Source organism: Anomaloglossus baeobatrachus, chromosome 9 (genome assembly GCF_048569485.1).
Source record: "Anomaloglossus baeobatrachus isolate aAnoBae1 chromosome 9, aAnoBae1.hap1, whole genome shotgun sequence".
Taxonomy (NCBI): Eukaryota; Metazoa; Chordata; class Amphibia; order Anura; family Aromobatidae; genus Anomaloglossus; species Anomaloglossus baeobatrachus.
The window spans coordinates 35,327,247-35,340,134 of NC_134361.1; the positions used below are offsets into that span (position 1 = coordinate 35,327,247).

The following is a 12,888-nucleotide window of genomic DNA, read 5'->3' on the forward strand; positions in this document are numbered from 1 at the left end:
GGTCGCATCTGTTAGATGAGACCATACCAGTGCGATACTGGCTCTTCCCGCTGGCGTGATGCGGTGCCAGTCGGGGTAATAGCAGGGGTTAGCAGCGGCACACGGCTGCTACTAAACCCTAGGTTTGTGTGATGGTACAGGCGTCTATCAGATACCTGCATCACACAAACCTGTAAGTGACAGTAAATAATCACACACACAGAGAAATCCTTTATTTGAAATAAAGTACAAAACACTCCTCCTTCACCACTTTATTAAGCCCCAAAGAAACCCTGCAGCTCCGACGTAATCCACAGGAGAAGTCCCGCGGCGACACATCCAGCTCTGCTACATCTCAGAGCGAGCAGCCATAGAGCACAGCCGCCCGCTCTGAGTGCAGCCCATTACTGAGCCTAAGCGATGACCGCGGAAGAGACTGTCACAGGCTGGGGGCGCGTCAGGCAGGAACCAATCACAGCTGAGAGGACGGCCGGTGGGCGGGGAAAGCACGGAAAGCTGTGTGACTGCGTGCACAGCACAGGAAGTGAAAGCGCGACCCGGAAGCAAGTGCGCCGCCATGACAGAGTCTGGTAAGTATGTAACGCTCATTTATTTATTGTTTTTTAACATTTTTATTAATTGCCGATTCCTGATCGTGCAGCCGGAATCCCGCGCCCGGGTCCGGGCCGGGGATAGCGCTGAAACCGCGCGGATCCGGACTTTTACAGTCCGGGTCCGCTCAGCACTAATTGGCATATTATTTGAGCATTATACGGCACTATTATAAGTGCTAATATCACTTCTGAGCCCTGGATCCGCTAAAGTAAATTACACGTAAAGTGTGTTGCACAATCATTTTACAATGAATTTACCCAAAAAGTATTATAAAATACCAATATGGAGCAAATACATGAATAACGATAAGTGAGACCATGGTGCACATTGAGGCAAAGAGTAGCCTCCTACCCACTGACCAGAATACGTGTCTGGCAGGATTAGCGGCAGCGCAGGATTAGCTGCGTGGGACGTCACATGTACATAAAACTGCAATCTGGTGATATAAAACTATGAAGCATTGCATAAGACAAGGGATTTGAAGACCCCTCCACCCCTCACAGCTGGATGCTACCTCAGCAGCAATTACATGTGGCTCATATAGAAACCATTTCTGCTACCACAGCAGCGCAGATACGCTTAGGCTTAAATAAGGATTATACGGCATTCTTTCCCTCTTTATGGGTTTACTACAGCAAAAAGCAGATAAATCCTCATGCTAATCTGGCCATAGCGCTTTACGGATGACTGCTGAAAGTGATAATTATGAAACTGGAGGAGAAGAAGCTACATGGCTGGCAGTTGTCTTACTAATACCTTAAGTTCCGATCCATAATTTCAGGGGAGATGTACCCCTTGTACAGTGGCACGGGGACCTTATCTGACTGTACTCAGTCTCCATAGATTTCATTTTCAGGCAATGTCTGGAATTAAGCTTAAAATGTGTAGTATTGAAGACAGAATCACTACCAGTGAGCCACAGACTGCACAGCTACATATAAGAGGATTTTCTCTGCCTAAAAAGCACAATATTGGTTTCTTTTATAAAAGTTATGCGCTGATATCTACAGACATATACATAAAGAAGGTGAAAGTGATAATTAGATGTAATTTTCATGTCTGGAATTAAACTCAAGATGTGTAGTATTGAAGCAGAAACACTAAATCGGGCTTTACACGCTGCGACATCGCTAATGCGGAGTCGTTGGGGTCACGGAATTTGTGACGCACATCCGGCCGCATTAGCGATGCCGTTGCGTGTGACACCGATAAGCAATTTTGCATCGTTGCAAAAACGTGCAAAATCGCTAATCGGCGACATGGGGGTCCATTCTAAATAATCGTTACTGCAGCAGTAACGAAGTTGTTCCTCGTTCCTACAGCAGCACACATCGCTGCGTGTGACGCCGCAGGAACGAGGAAGCTCTCCCTACCTGCCTCCTGGCCGCTATGCGGAAGGAAGGAGGTGGGCGGGATGTTACGTCCCGCTCATCTCCGCTCCTCCGCTGCTATTGGGCGGCGGTTCAGTGACGCTTCAGTGACGTCGCTGTGACGCCGCACGGACCGCCCCCTTAGAAAGGAGGCGGTTCGCCCGTCACAGCGACGTCGCCAGACAGGTAAGTATGTGTGACGGCTGTTGTGCGACACGGGCAGCGATTTGCCCGTGTCGCGCAACAGATGGGGGCGGGTACCCACACTAGCAATATCGGGACCGATATCGCAGTGTGTAAAGTAGCCTTAACAGTGAGCCTCAGACTGTACTGCTACATATAAGAGGATTTTCTCTGCCTAAAAAGCACAATATTGTTTACCTTTATAAAATCTATCTAGAGATATATATAGCAGTCTCCAACGCAAATTCCTCCCTTGACACCTAAAGAAGGTGAAAGTGATAATTATGAAACTGCAGAAGGATCTACATGGTTGGCAGTTGTTTTACTAATACTTTAAGTTCTGATCCATAAGTTCATCGGGGGACGTACTCTTGATCAGTGGCACGGGGACCTTATCTGACTGTACTCAGTTTCCTTAGATTTAATTTTCAGGCAATGTCTGTGTAGTATTGAAGGTAGAAACACTAACAGTGAGCCACAGACTGCACAGCTACATATAAGAAGATTTTCTCTGCCTAAAAAGCTCAAAATTGTTTTCTTTTATAAAAGTTATGCACTGACATTTAAAATATACCTAAAGAAGGTGAAAGTGATAATTATGAAACTGCAGTAGAAGGATCTACATGGCTGGTAGTTTTCTTACTAATACCTTAAGTTCAGCGGGGCACGTACCCCTTGAACAGTGGCACTGGGACCTTATCTGACTGCACTCCGTCTACATAGATTTAATTTTCAGGCAATGTCTGGAATTAAACTCAAGATGTGCAGTATTGAAGGCAGAAACACTAAGGCTATATGCACACGTTGCTTTTTTTTCAGCGCGGAAAAAAACGCACCCTCTGGCAGAGGGGAGCATTGTAAACAATGCTTTTTGAGAAAAACGCATCGAAAACGCATGCGTTTTTCATGCGTTTGTTTAGGTGCGATTTTTAAGACTTGTCAGTGTTAATAAAGTTGGTTGAACACAGACCTTTGGAAAAAAAAACCTGTGATGTCATTTCCTTCTCCACATTCTGTTTGGATAAATGGGAGGGCTTGGAATGGAAGGAGCACCATTTGAATTTTGGAAAAGTTGAAATAAACTTCGCGCACCATGTCACATTAGCAGGGCCCCTTGGGCACCTATTTGTCAGAAAACCCCCACAAGTGACCCCATTTTGGAATCTGCACCCCACAAGGATTTTATTCAGGAGTATATTAAGCATTTTGAATCCACAGCTACTTCACCCAAAATGTTGCTGTAGCAACAATATTCTCACTTTTAGGCTATGTGGCCATGATCCAGCGACACGGCGTCTAGTACACAGTGTCAGCCTTCCTGCAGAGATGTGAGTGTTGTCCACAGGAGAACGCAGCTGGCCATGCCCACGATTTGGGTTCAGGCTGCTGTGGACTTTAGCTCTATTCTACCTGCAGAGAACACTCATCTCCGCAGCATAAATTGACATGCTGAGGCTCGGGAAGCCACGCCACCAGTCAGTTTATGCTGCGGAGAAAAGAAGCACAGTGGGCATGGGATCTCCAAAAATCCTTCCACTGTGCTTCTACTGCACAATGCAGCGTTATGGACGCAGGGAAAACACTCAGTGCCCAAACCACTGCAAAACCTGATTGTGGGCACACAGCCTAAAAAGCGTCAATGGATGAATGGATGTCAAATATATATAACGTCCCACCCCCGCCTGCATATTCTAAGCTGGCACCTTTAGTACCTTTCATGTGACACTAAAGGGTGCCTAGCTTAGTATTTATCCAAAAAAAAACAATGAAAAAAATGGCGTGGGGTCCCCCATACCTCCCAACCGTCCCGGATTCTGCGGGACTGCCACGAATTATCAGGGCTGTCCCGCACTCCCGCAGCTCACAGCTGATGTCCCGGCTCCTCCCCTCAGTGGAGTGAATAAATTAAATTATTATCGGCTCTGGATTTTCGGGGCGGCCGGGACTTGAACTCATGGAGCTGTGAGTTCATTGTTTCAAAGGCAGCAGCTTTACCACTGAGCTACTGCCTGTATTGAAAGCATTAGGAAGATTTTGTTATCTTGACCTCTATACTGCAGACACCAGAAGCAGGTTATTCAGCTGCAAAGATGGATGGAGGGATGGATGAATGGAGGGATAGAGGGATGGATGGATGGATGATAGAGGGATGAATGGAGGGATAAATGGAGGGATAGAGGGATGAATGGAGGGATGAATGGAGGGATGAATGGAGGGATGAATGGAGGGATGAATGGAGGGATGAATGGAGAGATAGAGGGAGGGATGGATGGATGATAGAGGGATGCCTGCAAACCACAGCTGGCAGCTTCATCTTGTCTGGTGATCAATTTGGAGGGCTCCCCAGGCTTTTTTTTTTATTTATAAATAAAGAATTAAAAAAAAAATAACATGGGGTCCCCCCAAATTAGATCACCAGCCAAGGTGAAGCTGACAGCTGGGGTCTGGTATTCTCAGGGTGGGAAGAGCCATGGTTATTGGACTTTTCCCAGCCTAAAAATAGCAGGCCACAGCCGCCCCAGAAGTGGCGCATCCATTAGATGCGCCAATCCTGGCGCTTCGCCCCAACTCATCCCGCGCCCTGGTGCGTTGGCAAACGGGGTAATAAATGGGGTTGATACCAGATGTGTAATGTCACCTGGCATCAAGCCCAGCAATTAGTGATGTCACGGCGTCTATCAGATACCAGACATAACTAATTGAGAGTAAACAAAAGCAAAAAAAATGGCAAAAACATTTTTATTAGAAAAAACACTCCCCAAATCATTCCCTTGTTCACCAATTTAATCAAAAAATTTGAAAAAAATGGGTCCGCAGAAATCCATTTGGACGTCCCACGTCGGCACTGGACCTTCTAGAATATGGGGGCACGTTCAGGGAACGTATCCCCCATTTTCTAGGAGGGCAGACCCTCCATTTGAGGAGAGTGGGTGCCAAAAATCTGCACCCACTCTCCCCGGGTCACAGCTGCAGAGTGCCGAGCAGCCAGCACAGCTCTCTGAACACAGTGCTGGCTGTCAGCTGCTCTGCTCATGTGACCGCACTGACCGGCGTCTGCTGTGAAGGAGGAGGGGGCCGCGGGGGATCAGCGCTGCGACCGGACAGGTAAGGAGGAATACCGGGGGAAATAGGGGGTGACCTGGCAGGGCCTGGGGGGCATTTTTCTGTCGCATGTCTCAAGGCACATGCGACAGAAACAGAGGAGCAGGGCGGCCTGTGCGCTACTGTGCGCGCGGCCATGTTGGATTTTCGGGAGGGGGGTCGGGGCGGGCACTTTGGCGACACCGGGGGCTTTCCAGGACTTTGCCAGGAAGTGAGGTCAACAGGAAACCTCTTGACCTCACTTCCAGGTAAAATGCCTGCGTTCTGTATGCCGACAAAGCCCGCGGACCGCAACAAAAAAGCAGCTCACTGCGGTGTAGCTGCGTTCTGACCCGCATCATTGATTCAATGGGGGAGAGAACGCAGCCACACCGCACAAAAGAAGTGACATGCTGCTTTTCTTTCCGCACCGATTTTTGGCATCCAAAACACTGCGTTTAGAAACGCAGTGTGTGCACTGATTTTTCGGCTTTCTCATACACTTTGCTGGAAAAGCTGAACGCATGCAATTTGCCACTGAAACGCTGCGGTTCTAAACGCAGTGTTTCCGCGGTAAAAAACGCAACGTGTGCACACAGCCTAACAGTGAGCCACAGACTGTACTGCTACATATAAGAGGATTTTCTCTGCCTAAAATGCACAATATTGTTTTCTTTTATAAAATCTAACTACAGATATATACCCAAAGAAGGTGAAAGTGATAATTATGAAACTACAGGAGAATGATCTACATAGCTGACAGTTGTCTTACTAATACCTTAAGTTCTGATCCATAATTTCAGCAGGGGATGTACCCCTTGTACATTCAGACCTTATCTGACTATACTTAGTCTCCATAGATGTAATTTTCAGGCAATGTTTGGAATTAAACTCAGAATAGTATTGAAGGCCGAAACACTAACAGTGAGCCACGGAATGCACAGCTACATACAAGAGAATTTTCTCTGCCTAAAAAGCACAATATTGGTTTCTTTTATAAAAGTTATGCGCTGATATCTACAGACATATACCTAAAGAAGGTAAAAATGATAATTATGAAACTGCAGGAGAAGGATCTACATAGTTGGCAATTGTCTCACTAATACCTTAAGTTTCGATCCATAAGTTCAACGGGGCACGTATCCCTTGAACAGCGGCACAAGGTCCTTATCTGACTGTACTCAGGCTCCATAGATATAATTTTCATGTCTGGAATTAAACTCAGGATGTGCTTTATTGAAGGCAGAAACACTAACAGTGAACCACAGACTGTACTGCAACATATATGAGGATTTTCTCTGCCTAAAAAGCATAATATTGATTTCTTTTATAAAATCTATCTATAGATTTATACCTAAAGAAGGTGAAAGTGATAATTATGAAACTGCAAGAGAAGGATCTACATGGCTGGCAGTGGTCTTACTAATTCCTTAACTTCTGATCGATAAGCTCAGCTGAGGACGTACCCCCTGAACAGCGGCACGGGGACCTTATCTGACTGTACTCAGTCTCCATAGATTTAATATTCATGTCTGGAATTAAACTCAGGATGTGTAGTATTGAAGGCAGAAACACTAACAGTGAGCCACAGACTGTACTGCTACATATAAGAGGATTTTCTCTGCCTAAAAAGCACAATATTGTATTCTTTTATAAAAATTATGTGCTGATATCTACAGATATATACATAAAGAAGGTGAAAGTTGAAAGAAAGGCAAAAAAAATTACAATAAACACATTTTTGTAATACACTTTTTTATGAATAACATAGTCATATTTGGTTTCCCTATAAATAAAGGATAAAGTTTTGATACATGAAGCCCCGTGTCTTGGAGTATAACTGCGCACAACAGTGTAAAGACGCTACCTTGAATTCATAGGACTCTTCAATAATAATCTCCAACTTAGAATGCTCCCCAAGTATTGGCTTTCCCATCTCTGCAATCCTCCGAGCCTCCTCCTCTTCTGCAGTCAGTTTCTTGTCTTCCTCCTCTGGATACAGAGAGAAAATGTCTTAGTAACCATCACAAGCTCAAGTGCAAGATAGCATAAGACATTACATATGCTATAGTACGCACGTAACCGAAAATAGACAAGCTGACATTACTGCAGGCAAATAATGTCCTTAAAGGGGTTGTTTAGTTTAAAACACATTTTTTGACTGCCCTTTGTTAAAGAATCCTGCGTTCATAAAGGGAGCGGGGTCTATCCATCAGCTATCAAAGTGGATCTGTCACCAGATTGTAGCATACAAATTGCATATATTATGAAGTGGATCTCTTAGACCTGATGAAGCTGGTGTACTTACTTTGAAAACCCACGTGAGAATGATTATATATTCCTTTATGAAAATGTATCTCATTTTCTGCCCACCTAGTCTGATTAACAGCATCCTCAGTGTCCCTCCTTCTGTGCTGCTGCTGCTGAGATCTCACGCTGCTCAGCGCAGGCTGTAGGCACAGACTAAATACATATGGACTCATGAGCTCTCTCACTTACTGTATATATTCCTTTATGAAAACTGATCTCATTTTTTGCCCACCTCACCTGGTTAACAGCATCCTCCGTGTCCCTCCTCTGTGCTGTTGCTGAGATCTCACGCAGCTCAGCGCAGGCTGTAGCTGTCAGTCAGGCTGAGTGGGTGCAGACTGAATACATATGGACTCATGAGCTCTCTCACTTACTATATATACTCCTTTATGAAAATTGATCTAATTTTTTGCCCACCTCACCTGGTTAACAGCATCCTCCGTGTCCCTCCTCTGTGCTGTTGCTGAGATCTCACGCTGCTCAGCGCAGGCTGTAGCTGTCAGGATGAGGGGGCACAGACTGAATACATATGGACTCATGAGTTCTCTCACTGTATAGCTGGACTCTTAAAATGCTTGTCTTCATGTATGGATTATATAGTCATTCTGGCATGGATGGCCAAAGTAACTACACCAGCCTCATCAGGTCTAAGATATCTCTTTTGTGTTATGAAATCTGCTGACAGATTTGCTTTAAAGTGACTATAAACATAAGCCCATAAGCCCAAATTCTACCAAATTTATATGGGACCACCCACCTATTTTATGTGTATGGGTGTTTGCTGACTCTTCCTTTTCTCAATGGGAAAAAAAACCATTATTGGATTTTAACCTGCCAGATCCTTTATTCTTACAAGGAGTCATTTCTACCAAAAGGGGTCTCTGTGAGTCTTCTCCTCTCTTCTAATTGAGGACACATGTATGCTCAAATAAATCGAGCATGCATGTGGTCAACTACGGCAGTCATTTTTTTCTGCAGTGGCCACTAGAGGGGAAATGTGGTATTACACAGCAATCATTTAAATGCCTGGAGCCGGCAAAACCGGAGTCACCTGGACAGATCGGCCATTTGTTAAGGTTCTTGTCCTATCCTGCATCTGATATTCAGACACACACAAATTCCTAATTATCAGATGTCAGATGGTTGGAATTTTTTTTTTTTTGGTGGGGGGAAGGATGTCACACACAATGAGTACAGAAACACAGTAAAGGAAAAGATCTTACCCTCAGTAAGTAACAGAGCTGGAGAGAAAGAAGAAAGCGAGAAGACAGGAATGAAGAATCAAATCTTAAGAGACCATAAATCCCCCCGCCGCCCCTCACATGCACCCCCCATACAGTACCCCGCCCTGTAATAGCAGTCTGTATGTTTGCGCTATACACTGCATATGTTTATGGTGTATTTTTATTACCTTTTTACCTTTTCACTCACTATTTAAAGCAAATAGACACTTATTATCCTTGGTCTTGACATTATTTACATTGAAAAGGAGCTAAATTTGCTGGTTTGTGTAGCAAAAAATCAACATGGACCTAATTATCTGTATTACTGTTCATCATTACACTTTTATAATCAGTTTATAATATATAAATATAGGGACATCTATTTTTTGGGGTGGCTAAATTATATAATTAAAACTTCCTTCAACCACCACTAGAGGGAATTAATTGCATATGGATGTATACAGCCAGACCTGTATAATTCTGTATGGACTGTGCTCACCCTAGTGGCAGGTTTAATAGTGATGACAAACAGTGGCTAAATGATAAAATTAAAACTACCTTCCACCACCACTAGGGGGAGCTAATTGTATATGGATATCTACAGCTAGCCCTGTATAATTCTGTATGGTCTGTGCTTCCCCTAGTTGCAGGTTTAACAGTGACTCCAAAGAGTAGCTAAATGATATAATTAAAACTACCTTCAACCACCACTAGAAGGAGCTGATTGTATATAGATATATTGACAGACCTGTATAATTCCTGTATAGTCTGTGCTCCCCCTAGTGGCAGATTTAACAGTGACGACAAACAGTGGCTCAATGACATAATTAAAACTACCTTCAACCACCACTAGAGGGAGCTGATTGTATATAGATATATATAGACAGACCTGTATAATTCCTGTATAGTCTGCACTCCCCCTAGTGGCAGGTTTAACAGTGACTCCAAAGAGTAGCTAAATGATATAATTAAAACTACCTTCAACCACCACTAGAGGGAGCTAATTATATATGGATATATATATATATATATATATATATATATATATATACAGACCTGTATAATTCCTGTATAGTCTGTGCTCCCCCTAGTGGCAGGTTTAACAGTGATGACAAACAGTGGCTAAATGATATAATTAAAACTATATGCAACCGCCACTAGGGGGAGCTAATTGTATATGGATGTATACAGCCAGACCTGTAGAATTCTGTATGGACTGTGCTCCCCCTAGTGGCAGGTTTAACAGTGACGACAAACAGTGTCCCTTAACACCACAGTCTCTATTGTTGCTGTTTCTCCTGATTCTGTAGACATCAATCCACAAGCAGGCAAGATGCTGCTGATGGATCTCATTATGTAAGGGTCCTAATATTTGTAGGATCAGCAGTTATCTGCTGCGGCGGTGGCAGGATGTTAATTGTGACCGCAGCAGATGACTCAAAGACTATCATGGCACACATTAAGGACACACAATAAGAATGAGATCTGTCAACAGCAGCTTGGTGACACTTTCCAAGTAGCATCAATATATTATATTCTGAAAACAACACACAGAGAAAAAGCAATCAGATCAATAAATGAAAACATTAAAAGTTGCCCCGAACCTCTTACCACTAGGGGGCAATGTTGAGACAGCTCAATGCCTATGTTATATCAGTGTGTTGTATTATTATACGGGTTATTATTTGTACAGTATGGCGGTCAGAAATGATTTATACTGTACAATTGTGCTTTAATATTTATTGTGTAGCTTGTGAAGTAAAGATTTCAATTTTTGTAATGTCATGCTCCATTTTTTTACTTTCTTGAAAATACTATTTATAGAAAAATCACCTCCAACATATTTTATCTTTTTACTATAGAAACAATTTATACAAGATACAGTATAACACAATATAACGTAAGAGTTTCGTGGGTACGTGTAAAGAAGATCTGTCATCAGATCAAAAATACTCTTATTTTACTTCCACTGCTTCCCTGGATATTCTGTTTCCTTTTTGTGTTGTTTTTTGTTTGTTTTTTCTAAATCTGCCTTGTGGTTCAAGTGATAGGGGCCTTTTTAATTAATGCTAATTTTTGTGGTATTCACCAAAGGTAATAAGTCAGAGCAGCCTAAAGACACGCCCCCGAGGATCCTCTGAGTCACGTCCTCTTGATAAACACCAGAAAAATGTGCATTAAAGAGCACCAACCACCAGGATTTTCATATATAAACTAAAGCCAGTGCTATGCTGGCGCTATCATGCTGATTCTATACATACTTTTAGTTGTGAGATCGGATGTATACTTTCTGAAATACAGGCAAGTAAAGTTTGTGAAATGCACTGTTACCTGGTTGATAGCAGCTACAGAATATCTAATAGGTAGGTTAGGTTTTGGTAGTTATTTCCACCCCTGTCCTTCCTCCCCCTGTCCTTCCTCCCCCTGTATTAACAGGGTGAGGAAGAACAGGCAGGCAGACAGAGGCGGGAATAACTAGCAAACCCCCACCCACCTATATCCTGCAGCTGCTATCAATCAAGTAACAGTGCATTTCACAAACTTTACTTGCCTATATCTCAGAAAGTATACATCCGATCTCACAACTAAAGGTATGTATAGAATCAGCATGATAGCACCAGTATAGCACTGGCTTTAATTTATATATGAAAATCCTGGTGGTTGGTCCTCTCAAATGCAAATTTTTCTGGTGTTTATCAAGAGGGCGTGGCTGAGAGGATCCTCAGGGGTATGGCTCAGAGGATCCTCGGGGGCGTGTCTTTAGGACTCATAAGGCAGATCTTTTTAAACTGGATACCCGGAGGAGCCTTGGGAATAAAATAATAGTAAACAATGGCCATTTTTGACCTGCTAAACGGTCCTGTTTTAAGGAAAATTTTAGTAAAAAATATATTTTTTCCTGGTAGGAAACCTTTGAATATCAATATAGCATGTAGGGTATGTGGAGGAGGGGGGGCATGACTTAGACATTCGCTCTATGGTATTGAGTCCATGTGTTGCGTTCTGCGCTCTTGGGCCCTGCTCTTGATATAATACTGTTTATCAGTTTTTCAATTAATTATAACCCAAGGAAACATGTCACACAATCAAGCCTTGGAAAATATTCACAAACAATTTCTACATCTGCTGGCCAGTTGGTCGAGAATCAGGTCACGTAGTGGGGAGATAATGAGCGCTTCCTTCTATCAGGAGTGGCAGACTGTAGGAAGCGCTCATTATCTCCCCCCTACACGGCTTGTTGTTACGCTGTGCGATGACCCGATCCTTCCTTTTTCTGATAATTGTAATTTCAGATTTGTCCCAGTAAAACAATGGTCTTATCATACGATAACGAGCCTCCGTGTACAGACAGAGACTTCTACTGCTCACGCTCCATGGTGGATGATTAACATTGCACCATGTGTGTCCTCATAGCACATAAAGCCAAAGACGGGAGACATCATAGAGCCTGGCTGTATGTGGATCCTGGGAGTTGTAGTCCTACAACAGCTGGAGATAGACACATCAGATACCACTGATCTATGGAATTGGTCTCTTTTTGGGATGACGTCGCCCCAAATTTACAGCTGATAAAGAAAATAATCAATATAGTTATCCTTACCTATAAATTGTCAATGTTACCAGTGTTGTGTTCCTGTAAGTGCCTTGAAAAAGTATTCACACCTCGTGAACTTTTCCACATTTTTTCACGTTACACCCACAAACTTAAAGGATTTTATGTGATTTATCAAAGATTATTTTAATATTTAAAAAATATAAATCTGAAAATTGTGACGTGCATTTGTATTCAGCCTCCGGTATCCTGACGCCCCTAAATAAAATCTTGAGGGAGCAATTGCCTTCAGAAATCACCTGATTAGTAAATTGAGTCCTTCTGTGTGTTATTTATTCTCAGTATAACTACAGCTGTTCTGTGGAGGCCTCAGAGGTTTCTTTAAGAACATTAGGGATCAAAGAGCATCATGAAAACTAAGGAACACACCGGACAGGTCAGGGATAAGGTTGTGGAGAGGAGTAAAGTAGGGTTAGGTTATAGAAAAATAGGCCAAGTTCTGAACATCTCAGAGAACTGTTCAATCTATCATTCAAAAATGGAAGAAGTATGGCACAACTGTCAACCTACCACG

General features: G+C 43.1%; 1 protein-coding gene across 1 annotated transcript in view; it reads right to left on the minus strand.

The window, feature by feature from the left end:
- SLC8A2 (solute carrier family 8 member A2) overlaps nt 1-12,888 on the minus strand; it is a 170,612-nt gene that overhangs the window by 36,160 nt on the left and 121,564 nt on the right. Inside the window, exons 4-5 of the mRNA XM_075323533.1 lie at nt 8,762-8,779; nt 7,096-7,220 (exon numbers count right to left, since the gene is read on the minus strand). Coding sequence (XP_075179648.1) covers nt 7,096-7,220; nt 8,762-8,779 — 143 coding nt within the window. The remainder of the gene's footprint in view (nt 1-7,095; nt 7,221-8,761; nt 8,780-12,888) is intronic.